An 11,679-nucleotide genomic window follows, 5' to 3' on the forward strand; every position below is an offset into this window, starting at 1 on the left:
AAGTAAGACCAATTAGGAGGTTACTGCAAAAGTAGATGCAAGAAACTGGTCTTGGTTGGAGTGGAGATAAGCAGAGGTAGATGGATGGGAGAGATGCTGAGGGGGTACAACTGACAAGGCTTCGTAAGTGTTTAGATGGAGGTAGAAGGAGCCAAGGGGAAAGAGAATGACCCCAAGGTTTTGAACCTAGATGACTAGAAGGATAGTGCTGTTCTCAGGAACATTAGGAGGAGAGGTGGGTCTTGGGGAAAAGATAATCAGTAAAAACATACCAATAATGAGCAAAATAACAAAATATGCTTCATATGGGGGAGAGAAGGGGGGCAAATTAATTCCTGCCAGTTCTAAAATCCTATGACCTATGCTAGCGTTTTTATTTACATCCACAAGCACTAAAGAACATGTCATCTCTTATTTGTGCTCCAATTTTTAAAAATTTGAAAAGATGAAGATTTTTTTTTGTTAAATGGGTTGCTATGATTCACCTAGAAAGTTAAAAACAAGTTATACTTGATCCAATCATTCAGGAAAGCAATCTGAAATTATGTTAAGTACTAAAATGTCCATACCCTTTGACTCAGAGGTCTCACTACTAGGCATATCAAGGAGGTAAAGGATACAAAGAAAGTTCCTATGTATACCAAAATATTTATAGCAGTAGTTTTTTGTAATCACAAAGAACTAAACAAAGCAGATGTCCAATGAATGGGAAATGGTTAAACAAACTATGGAACATGAATATACACCATAAGAAACAATGAATATGGTTAGTCAACTAATCAACAAGAATTCATTAAGCACTTCCTATATGCAGGCCCTGTGCTAAGTTCTGGTGATACAAAAAAAGGCAAAAACAATCCCTATCTTCAAGGAGCTTAATAACCTCCCTTGATTCTAAGGAAGGAGACAACATGAAAACAACTATCCTCAAGAAACAAACCAGGTGAACTGGAGGCAATCTTAGAAGGAAGGAATTAAATGAGGGGAACCGGGCAAAACACTGCTTGCAAAAAGGCAGGATGTGAGCTCTCTTGAAGAAAGCCAGAAGGTGGAGATGAGAAAGAGAATATTCCAGACAGGGCAGAGAGAAACATAGAAAGCCATTCTGCAAAATAATGTAGGCAGACCCAGGAAAATATACACAACTATAACAATGTAAATGGCAAGAATAACAACAAAAATAGAAAGAGAATGCAGTGAAATTCCAATGACCCACGTTGACACCAAAGAAGAGATATAAGAAGCAAAGGTAGGGAACTTATAGTCAATTCCTCATTGCATACAATGTCAGACTCAGTTGACTGGTTTTGCTGAAGTGGATTTTTATTCTTTGTTAAATGGAATAGGCTGGGGGAGGAAAAATGAAGGAGGAAAGCATCTATGAAATGCAAATGATATAAAAATAAAAGATAGCAATAAAAATATTTAAATAAGTTATACACATTTCCCCTCAGCATTTAGAAAATTCATTAGTAACAATTTCCCTATAATAAATATAACACAGGTCAGCATTTACAGATATGCTTACCAAACTAAATTTGTCCCTAAACAGTGATAAACCGGCATCAGATAATCCCAATGAGATAGGCAAACATTTTAGTTATTGGCTTTTGTACTATCTTGTGTGTGATTTTATTTATGAATACAAAATTTTTGTCATATTTCCAATTCTTGAAACACAATATTCTTGAAATACTGCCTCAGTTACAATTAATAAAAATAAAGTCAATAGCTTCACCAAAGCTCTTGCTTTTTTCCTTCAATGAACAGTACAAATCAACAACTATAAAAATATTTAAGCATATATAAAATATCCTCTATGGGATAGCTGGTATAATTTCTAATTGCAGTAAAAAAAAAAAAAGGATGATGCCCAGAAAAAAAACTACATAATAGAATTTAGAAGCTATATTAAAATTAATTCTCCAAAATGGCCCAAATCTTACTGGCCACATCTGGATCAAACCTTTACAATATTGCTTTAAATTTTATTGTTTTGCCCTAAGTCAATTGTGGGTTTTGCCTGAAATAAGAATTACAATTATTCACATTTACATGGTACTCTAGGTTTTACAAAGCATTTTCCATACAACAATCCTAAGAGGTGGTAGTAGTATCCCAACTTCAATAATTTAAAAAATAGACAAGGCAGGCACTGGCATATACATTTTACAGATACAGAAACTAAGACTCCGAAAAAAGTTAAGTGTCTTGCCCAAAGCTACAGAGCTAATATGTGGTAGAACCTAAATTCTCTGACTCTGCTCACAAGCTCTTTATACTATATGCCAAACTGCTACATCAGAGATGGGGTTTAAAGTCAGGGTTTTAAATCTGAAAAGCCAACAAGAAAGGTACTAGAGCAGGGGTGGGGAACCTAAGGCCTTGAGGCTAGAGGTTCCCCACCCCTGTACTAGAGAACAGATTGCCAGTTTAATCAAGCTTAACCTTGGTCTTCATGCATTCCCTGCTATACAATTTTGTCTTCAGGGCAAAAAGTAAAGAAATATGTAATACACAAGAAAAGAGCAGCATACTATAAAACTCTCTAGTTAGAAATGAACTTTTGAATTTTTTAAGTCACTAAATGCTATATAGCATCTTTTCTCAGCAAAGTTGTTCAGCACAGCAGGAATACACTTTACTAGATAGTGGTGCTCCCGTTCATTAAAAACCATAGAACTGTTTACAAATTTCTTCTGACTCCCTAGAACAAAAGACAAAGCCAAATGTCTCAAAATACAAAAGATTAATGGGGTTTTTAAGCTCAAGAACTTTAGAATCACCCAACTAAGTAAATGTTTAAAAAGTAATAAAGTGAAATAAATAAAAGTAACTAAAAAAGTAAAAACATTTTTTCTATGCTCCACTGGTTCTGTGCCTTCCTAGACCCAAGTCCTCCCTTCAACAGGTTCAGATCACAACTCATCCTTGCCTTCTCATTCTGTGTGCTTCTTCCCTGTATATTTCTAGAAAATGTCTGAGATCTTCCTTAGGTTCCTATAACATTTCATGAATATCAATATAGTTACTCAGGCAATAACTCACTGTTGCTATATAACCAGCCCACCTCCAGTTCCCATTATGCACATCTTTGATGATATCCTTTATAGTACTTATCAATCAAATCACCAATGATAATATTTTACAACCCATTCCTAACCATCAGACCTATTTCCATTACCCTTTGAACTGTATATCTAATTCTCCTCACCCCACAATGTTCCACATTTCAGTTACATAGCATCACTGGGAGAACAGTGATATTAAAAAAGAAAATCTGTTCAGGAGAAGGGAGTACCTGAGGATAGGGCATTTTCCAAAATTCATTCATGCCCAGTATCTTTCTTCTATTTAACGCTAGCTCAAATCTATCTACACTGATTACCCAAATACATAGGTACTAAGGATGACTTTAATGGATTTCCAATTTAACCACATGTCTTCTTCCACTTGATTTTTGCTGTGTGTACTACTCTTCTGAAGAACAGATCTCACTGAGGCAGCCTTATAGCATTCCAGGGCATAACATAATCACTACAAAGTATCCACCAAAAAGGAACATCTAAAAAACCTTCCTTCTAACCACACAATGACTAGGTAAAGCCGAAATCAACACCAAATTATAAAAATGAATAAAGATGAGCCAACACTATGTACAATTACATCAACTCCAACCTTGTTTAAACAAGCTAATGATTCTAAAGAATTAAAAAAGGATAAAAGTAAAGATATTGACTGTGATTACTAACATAGAGAAGTTTAACTGATGCAACATAACTGCCATTTAAAAAAAAAACACTAAAAGTTCAGAAACTACCTCGGCCAGTAAAAATCTCTTTGCCAACAGGTTAAACATGAAAGCTAAGAGCAACACCAATTCAGAATAAAAGTTCATTTACATTCTGTTCATCGTTCACTTGTTTCCTTTTGGGGGATTTTTCTTGGCAACAATACTGGAGTGGTTTGCCATTTCCTTCTCCAGCTCATTTTACAGATGAGGAAACTGAGGCATGACTTGCCCAGGGTCACACAGGTCTTCCTGACTCCAGGTCTAGCACTCTATCCCCTGTACCACCTAGCTACCCACTCATTTACAAGCTATAACTTCATAAAATAACAAAAAGCCATTAAGGGGAAAAATGAGTACTGTGTTGTTTGTGGAGTGTTTCTTTTTTTAATTGAAGTATCAATTAATATAATTTGAAAGCACCACATACCAAAGAGACTGGATTATATAACTTACTTCTGAGATCTCTAACCAGGATACTGGTTCCCAGTCATTAGCTTCCAAAATATTTGTTATCAACATCCCAGACAAGTTCAGGTATTTAGAAGCAACCCCCACTTTCCCATTAACCAGGGTGACAGACCAGAAGGCTTCAGGAAAAATAAAAAGTAGATCCTTTCTCAGAAAAAGATTAGCACCCCATCCAAGATCTGTTTCAAATATATAACTTACCTATTTCCACAAATTGTTTCCATGGCTTCTTCCATTTACCTAAACTTGTAAATGTTATGCAAGGTTCTGTTGTGAGCCCTCCTGTTCTGTCTCTGTATTATTTCACTTGGTCATCTCAACAGATCCATGGATTGAATTATTTCTACGCTGATGATTCTCAGATCTAAATTTATCCAGCCCAGTCAGGACTTCCAGTCTAGACCTCTCAAACTGGACACCCCATAAGACATCTTAAACTCAAAATGTCCAAAATTGAACTCATCATCTTTCCCCTCAAACTCTCCTCCTTTCCTAATTTCCCTTTTACTACAGAGGACGCATCATCCTCCCAGTCACCCAAGCTCACAACCTAAATGTCACCCTGGACTCTCACCCATGATACCCAATCTACTGTCAAGTCCTGTCAATTCCACCTTCATCACATCTCGGGGATACAAGCCCCCTTCTATACTCTGTCGCTGTCACCACCATAGTGTAGGCCCTCATCACCTCATACCTGGACAAGCAAAAGGCTTCTTGTTGGTCTCCCTACCTCAAGTCTCCCCACATTCCAGTCCACCTTACACTCAGTTGTTAAAGAGATCTTCCTAAAGGGCAGGTCTGACTATGTCACCCCTCTGTTCAATAGCTCCCGATCACCTCAAAGATCAAATATAAAATCCTCTGTTCAGTTTATAAAGATCTTAATAACCAATCCCCTTTCTATTGTTCCAGTCTTCTCACAGTTTACTCCCCTCAGCCTATAATCCAGTGATACTGGCCTCCTTGTTCCTTGCACAAGACACTTCTCGGGGGTGGGGAACCTGGGGTCTCAAGGCCACATGTGGCCCTCTACTTGTGGCCCTTTGACCGAGTCCAAGTTTTACAGAACAAATCACTGTTCTGTAAAACTTGGACTCAGTCAAAAGGCTGCATCCAAGGACCTAGAAGGCCACAAGGCTGTGGCCTCAAGGCTGCAGGTTCTCCATCCTCGCTCCATCTCCTTGCTCTATGCCTATTTTCACAGTCTATCCCTCATACCTGAAATTCTCTCCTCATCTCTGCCTCCTGGCTTTCCTTCAAGTGTCAGCTGAAATCCTGATCTCCTTTAATGCCAGTGTCTTCCCTCTGTTGATTATCTCCAATTTATCCTTTCTATATCTTATCTATAAATAGTTGTTTGCATGTTGTCTCCCCTTTAAGTTGTGAGCTACTTGACCTTACGGACTTTTTTTGCCTTTTCTTTGTATCCCCAATGCTTAGGACAGTGACAGAACATAGTAGGTGCTTAATAAATGCTTGTTGACATTTCACAAAAGATAAAAATTTCACATTTTAATAAATAATTACTTACAAAAGCTAACACTGATAAAATATTCTTAAGTTTTCCAAAGTGCTTTCTTCACTACAACCCTATGAGGTAGAACGTACAAATACTGTTGTCCCCATTTTATACAAACAGAAACCAGGGATATAAAAAGGTAACTCAGAGTGAGAATGAGAACTTCAAGTCTTCTGACTCCAACACTCTTCCCATTAAGCCACACTTCCAACTGATTTACTGTGTTGTCTTTTGAATTCAATAATTTTATCCTTCTGTGTCCTTACACATTTTTATTGCTACTATTTTTCAACAAACATAATCAATGTGTTCTAACTCTGCATTCTCAAGTCATCTTCAATATCTCCACCCATTCCCTTGGCCCTATACCCTATTAGTGATCAAACCCTAATGAGTCTTTTTTCACGGTACTTTCTTTTATCAATTCCTTCCTCTCTTTTCCAGCCTCATTACTGCCACCTAGTTCAAGCCACTATCATCTTACATGGTCTCCATGTCTCCAGTCTCTACTTCCTCCAGTTCATACTGTACATTGTTGCCAAGTTAATCTTCTTGAAGTGCCACTTTGATCAAGTTATTCTCCTGTTCAAAAAATTTCAATGTCTCCCCACTGACCACAAAATAAGATCCAAACTCTTAAGTCTGACATTCAAGGACCTCCACAATCTGTCTCATACCTACTTTTTGGGCCTCATCTCACACTATATGACTTCTCCTCTCTAAAGTTCTCTCTCTCTCTCACACACACACACACACACACACACACACACACTCACTCTCTCTCTCTCTCTCTCTCTCTCTCTCTCTCTCTCTCTCTCTCTCCAAAGCAATGCTTCCTTCCACCTTTTGGGCATTGATTTATAGACTCAGAGGACTTAGAGAAAGAAGAACTTAGAGACCACCTAATCAACTCTGTAATTTCACAGCTGGGAAAATGAGGAACAGCAAGATTAAGTAATTTTCCCAAATTAACACAGGATTTGAACCAAATCCAAATCCAGTTCTTCCTATCTTGATAATTCAAACAAAAAATGAAAGCATTTACTTAAAACACACTGGAAAAAAATGTGAATTTGTGCTTGCTATTTATCTGAATTTACACTTATGAACACAAATATGTTGGGAACCAGAAGAAAAGCCCTGTGTAAAAGAGCACTGATTAAATCAGGAAACCTGGATTCAGGTCTGACATTTTAAAGCCTAAGTCATCACTTAACTTCTCTAAGATCATGCCCTCACCTATAAAATAATTAAAAAAAATGCATATGCCATTTATCTCAAATGGTTGTTCTAAGGAAAGAACCTTGTAGACATTGAAATGCTATAGATTTTCTTTAAGTACATACTAAATTGAGCTATTATTATGAAGTGATAATCACCTATCACAATTGTCTTTTTGGTTTCTGTTTTTTTAAGCAAATTCTCTACAGAAACAGTAACAAGTAACAACATTTTAACAAAAAGCAATATAAGTGTTACAAATTCTGACTCTCTTATGATCCTATGATCCCAGATAAAAATAAATTAAGTAAAAAAAAGTTAATTTTATAGATTCTGTGCTAATCTTTCATCTACTTTTCTATTAAAAATCACCTAATCTTTTTTTAATGCAAAATAAATGCTTAACTTTTTTCCTCCATAGAATCCATATAGGCAATTTCCCAAACCATTTCATTGATAAAGAAAAGCAAGTCTTTATCTTAAATTTTTAATGAAATTATGACATAGTTCATTGTTAGTAAAAAGGTGTAATCTAGATTTCTTAAGCTAGAGGACTTTAAGGGGCTCTTATAATATTTAAAGAGTTACACTGAAGAAAGGGACAGTTCAAGTTCAAATTGTAACTTGCTGTATGTTACATACTTATTACAAAGGAACTTTCAATCAATAAGTCAATGATAATTTATTAAGCATCTATTAGGTACCATGCTCTGTTCTGGTGAGGCAAAAAAAAAAAAAACCAGTCTCTGCTCTCAAGAAGCCCTCACTCTAATAGGGGAGAAAACATACAAACAACAATGTACAAACAAGATACACACACACACACACACACACACACACACACACACACACGATAAAATGGATGGGATTCCTTCAGAAATCTATAATAATGATAACATTAAATGGCATTCATGCAAACAGCATTTAATACATTATCTCATTTGGACCTCACAAATCCCAAAGAATCAGATCCTACAGGTGACAGGATTTCCAATAACAGGTAAGAAAACTGTGGCTCAGAGAGAAGTTCATCAACTTAAGGCAGGAAAGGGTGTTTAAAGAACCCTGGATTTGTAGTCAGAGGACTTAAGTCCAAGAACAGCTCTGCCACTTGAAATGTGTGACCTTAGGCAACCGGACCTCTCTGGGACTGAAGGGCTTGAATCAGGTAACCACAAAAGTCCCTTCTAGCTCTTTAAATCTATAATCCATAATCTGTAACCTGTAATCTATAAATGTGACTGGCCCAAGGCCCCATAACTATTGAGTCAGAATATGAACCCAGCTCTCCCAGCCTCCACACTCCAGCACTCTACACAAAAGAAGCCTAAAAAGTCATGCAATTTTTAATGTAAAACTACCAAAAAAAATTTTTATCACTTAGGAAGCTGTGAGAGGTAGCATCAAATAGTGGATAGAGAGTTGGTCTGAAGAGTCAGAAGAACTGGATTCAAGTATGGCCTTTGGCAATGGCTGTGTGAGCCAGGGCAAATCATTCAAGCTCGAAAAACCCAGGAACTCTAAGACTAAGTTGCTAAGCAGGTGACTATCTGAACTGGTAAAGGAGATTTCCTCATCATGAGTTCCTTGTGCCAATAAAATCACAGGTCTGGTCCAAAATCCAAAAAAAAAAAAAAAAAAAAGGAAATGGGTAAAAACCGACAAAAGAATAAGCCAAAAAATCTGGTCCATAATGTCAGTACTGAGAAGCTGGCCCTTTTAAAAATGTATAATGAGAAAGCCCCCATAGCTATACAGGTAAATTGCCTACATCACAGAAGAATATGTAATTGTTGACATTCTTTTTAAAATTGGTAGTAGTCTAAAACAGCAATTCTCAAACTTTTTGCCCTTAGGACGTTTTTATGCTTTAAAAATTACTGAGAAAGATCTTTTGTTTACGTGATTATATTTATCAATATTTACCATATTAGAAATTAAGACATCTTAATATTACCTTGAAAATAGTTTAAGGTGTCTTAATAGATTAAGAAACATCTTAATATTACCTTGAAAACAGACTCCCTGACAGGCTCTCAGAGGCCCCAGATCACATTTTGAGAAGGGGACCCCACTGTGAGAACTGCTAAAGTTCTGAGCAGGAGTCCTGAAGTTTGAAACACTAAACATTTCTAAATTCTGTTCTGCCATGCCACTCACTGGCTTACTGCATGGTGCTAGGGATATCACAACTTCTCTGCATCTGTTTCCCCATCTGTTGAACAGGAATAGCACAACTGATATTCTCAGGTTGTGAGAATCAATTAAGTGTTTATGAAGTACTTTAAGGTTCATAGAGGAAAAGCAGTGTAACTATATAAAATACCATCTTTAACAATGAACCACAGCTATATGCAAATCTCATGAGCACAATTTCTTTGTATCTTTTTTCATAACATATCAAATTCTGAAATGAATGAGTGAAATATATTTATGAACTGGTTTAGCAAACTATGAGTCTAACTTTTCTGAATCCCTTTGTTTTCCCACAAAGCATGTCACTATTCTAACCCAAATATATATAAGGGTAATAGTCTAAGATTCAATAAGAAATTATAGGTAGTTACAACCGGAGTATCTGAGACAAATAACTTCAAAAAAGTCACCCGGGAAACAGAAGTTTTAACAATGGCATAGGGGAAGGTCTCTCTTCCTCCTACACAGAACACACTAATGTAATGGTTGAAGAGACACATAGCATGGAAGGTTTATTCGCTTTAAAGTGGGAATGGCTTATTCACTTCAAAGCTGGACTAGTCTGTTATGTAGCTAGCCTTAGCAACTGCAGGGTGCAGAGGGACTACGAAAGAGATTGGTGAGGTCGCCCTGGAAAAGTGCTGATGCCACCTCTAGCTGCCCCTTGGGTAAATGACAGTAACAACAAAACACTGACAAAAGAACCAACAGGCTACCCCCAGTCCTCGGCTTAACAATAATTCTGCCCCACCCCCAACACACACACACACACACACACACACACACGCCTGCAAATCCATTCCCACACCACCAAAGAAGGGCACACTTGTAAGCAAAGGAAAGAGGATGGGAGAGGACTGGGTTCTCGACACATCTGCTCAGTCTACACCCTTCACTCTAAGTCTTCGAGGAGTGAGGAGGGTGGAAAGGAGGTAAGGAAGCTGCCACGCTTTCTAAACTATCACGGGTAGTTTAGACAAGAGACTCTAGAGCAGAAGCGTGAGGGGGCAGGGGAGAGATTCCGGAGGGAGAGAACTCCCTGGAGCCTGAGGCTCTGGGAGGAGAAACACAGGGAAGAAGGGAAAGAGGGGGAGAAGGGAAGCGTGTCTCTTCTCCAAGGCAGGCGGGTAGGGGATTCCCCTCTCTCGCGAGTGAGGCTAAAGAGGAGGGAGGGTCCTACCCGTGACTCAGGAACGAAAGATCGTCCCCTAGCCGGGGGTAGTGGGGGAGGGTCTGCCCCCTTTCTATTCTCAGAGGTAAGAGGAGGAAATACCCTCCAAGGGGCATGGGCAGGGCTGCCTGCCCCTCTCCTGCCCCCCTCGCAGGGTGAATTGGAGGCCAGGGCTCGGGGTTACCGACAGCTCCGGCCCCGGCTTCCGGGGCGGGATCGGTCAGCTCGGCCCGAAGGTCGGAAAGAAAGGCGGAGGCCAGGAGGAATAATCCCGCGGGCGAAGACACGGGGGAAGAACGGGCCAACACCCCTTCCTCTCCCGTTCGGGCCGCCCGCCTCAGCCCGGCGTGCCGCGGAGCGCCTTGGCTCGGAGACGGGCCCGGCCCGCTAGCTCCGCTCCTCCCCGCCGCGCCGCGCCCCGGGCCGCAGGGGGAGTCGTGGAGGCGGCGGCGGCCGCTGGGCTCAGCTCGGCCCGGCCCGGGCCCTCCCGCCCTCCTACCTGAGGCTGTGTACCAGCTCCCGGCGTGACTGGCTTCCCGGCAGACCACTCGGTTGGACATCTTGGAACCTGTGCCGCCTATGGTGCACGAGGATGAATGAGGAGGCGGCGGCGGCGGCTGCAGGAACGGCTCGGGGAGGGGACGAGGCACCACGGGCCCAGCCCAGGAGGAGGCGGCCGCGGGGAGGGGATCGGCCCGACCCAGGAGGAGGAGGAAGAGGAGGAGGCGGTAGCGGAGGAGGAGGAAGAGGAGGAGATGGCGGCGGCGGCGGCCCCGTCCCGGATCACCATGCACGCGGATGGCCGCCAGAAGAAGGGGCCCGCGGCGGCCTCACAAACCTTGGCAGATCCCTGGCGCCGGCCCCCGGAGTCGCCACTTCTCCCCTTCGGGGGCAGGGCCCGCTGCCTAGCCTCCCCGACACCACTCTGACCCCCCCACCCCCCGCCCTCGGGCGGGTGCCGCCGCCGCCGCCGCCGCCGGTGACCCCACCCCCCTGACTCCGCTCCCGCCCCCGGCCCCGGCCCCTCCGCGGCTCCCCTCCCCCAGCGCGCCCCGGGCCGGGCCGGCGCGCCCCGCCCCGCCGCGCTCCGCCCCTGCCCGCGCCTGCCCTGTCGCCCGCCCCGGGGCCTGGGAGACACCGAACTGCGGCCACTCAGAGCTGCATCGGAGGTCTGCCTGAGCCCCCGGAGGCGGTCGCGAGTACAAAAATGGCTGGGGCCGGGGCCTCAGCTGAGGAGGTCGAGCTTGGGATGAGCCAAGTCTTCCTCACTCTCCACCTTCCCCCCTCCCCCCAACGACAGCTGCCCAC

At 41.6% G+C, this 11,679-nt stretch overlaps 1 protein-coding gene across 1 annotated transcript in view; it reads right to left on the reverse strand.

The window, feature by feature from the left end:
- MEMO1 (mediator of cell motility 1) overlaps positions 1–11,363 on the reverse strand; it is a 121,354-nt gene extending 109,991 nt beyond the window's left edge. Inside the window, exon 1 of the mRNA XM_036751559.1 lies at positions 10,871–11,363. Coding sequence (XP_036607454.1) covers positions 10,871–10,931 — 61 coding nt within the window. The 5' untranslated portion in view covers positions 10,932–11,363. The remainder of the gene's footprint in view (positions 1–10,870) is intronic.
- Between the last annotated feature and the right edge of the window lie 316 nt (positions 11,364–11,679).

The sequence above is a fragment of the Trichosurus vulpecula genome, chromosome 3 (genome assembly GCF_011100635.1).
Source record: "Trichosurus vulpecula isolate mTriVul1 chromosome 3, mTriVul1.pri, whole genome shotgun sequence".
Classification (NCBI taxonomy): Eukaryota; Metazoa; Chordata; class Mammalia; order Diprotodontia; family Phalangeridae; genus Trichosurus; species Trichosurus vulpecula.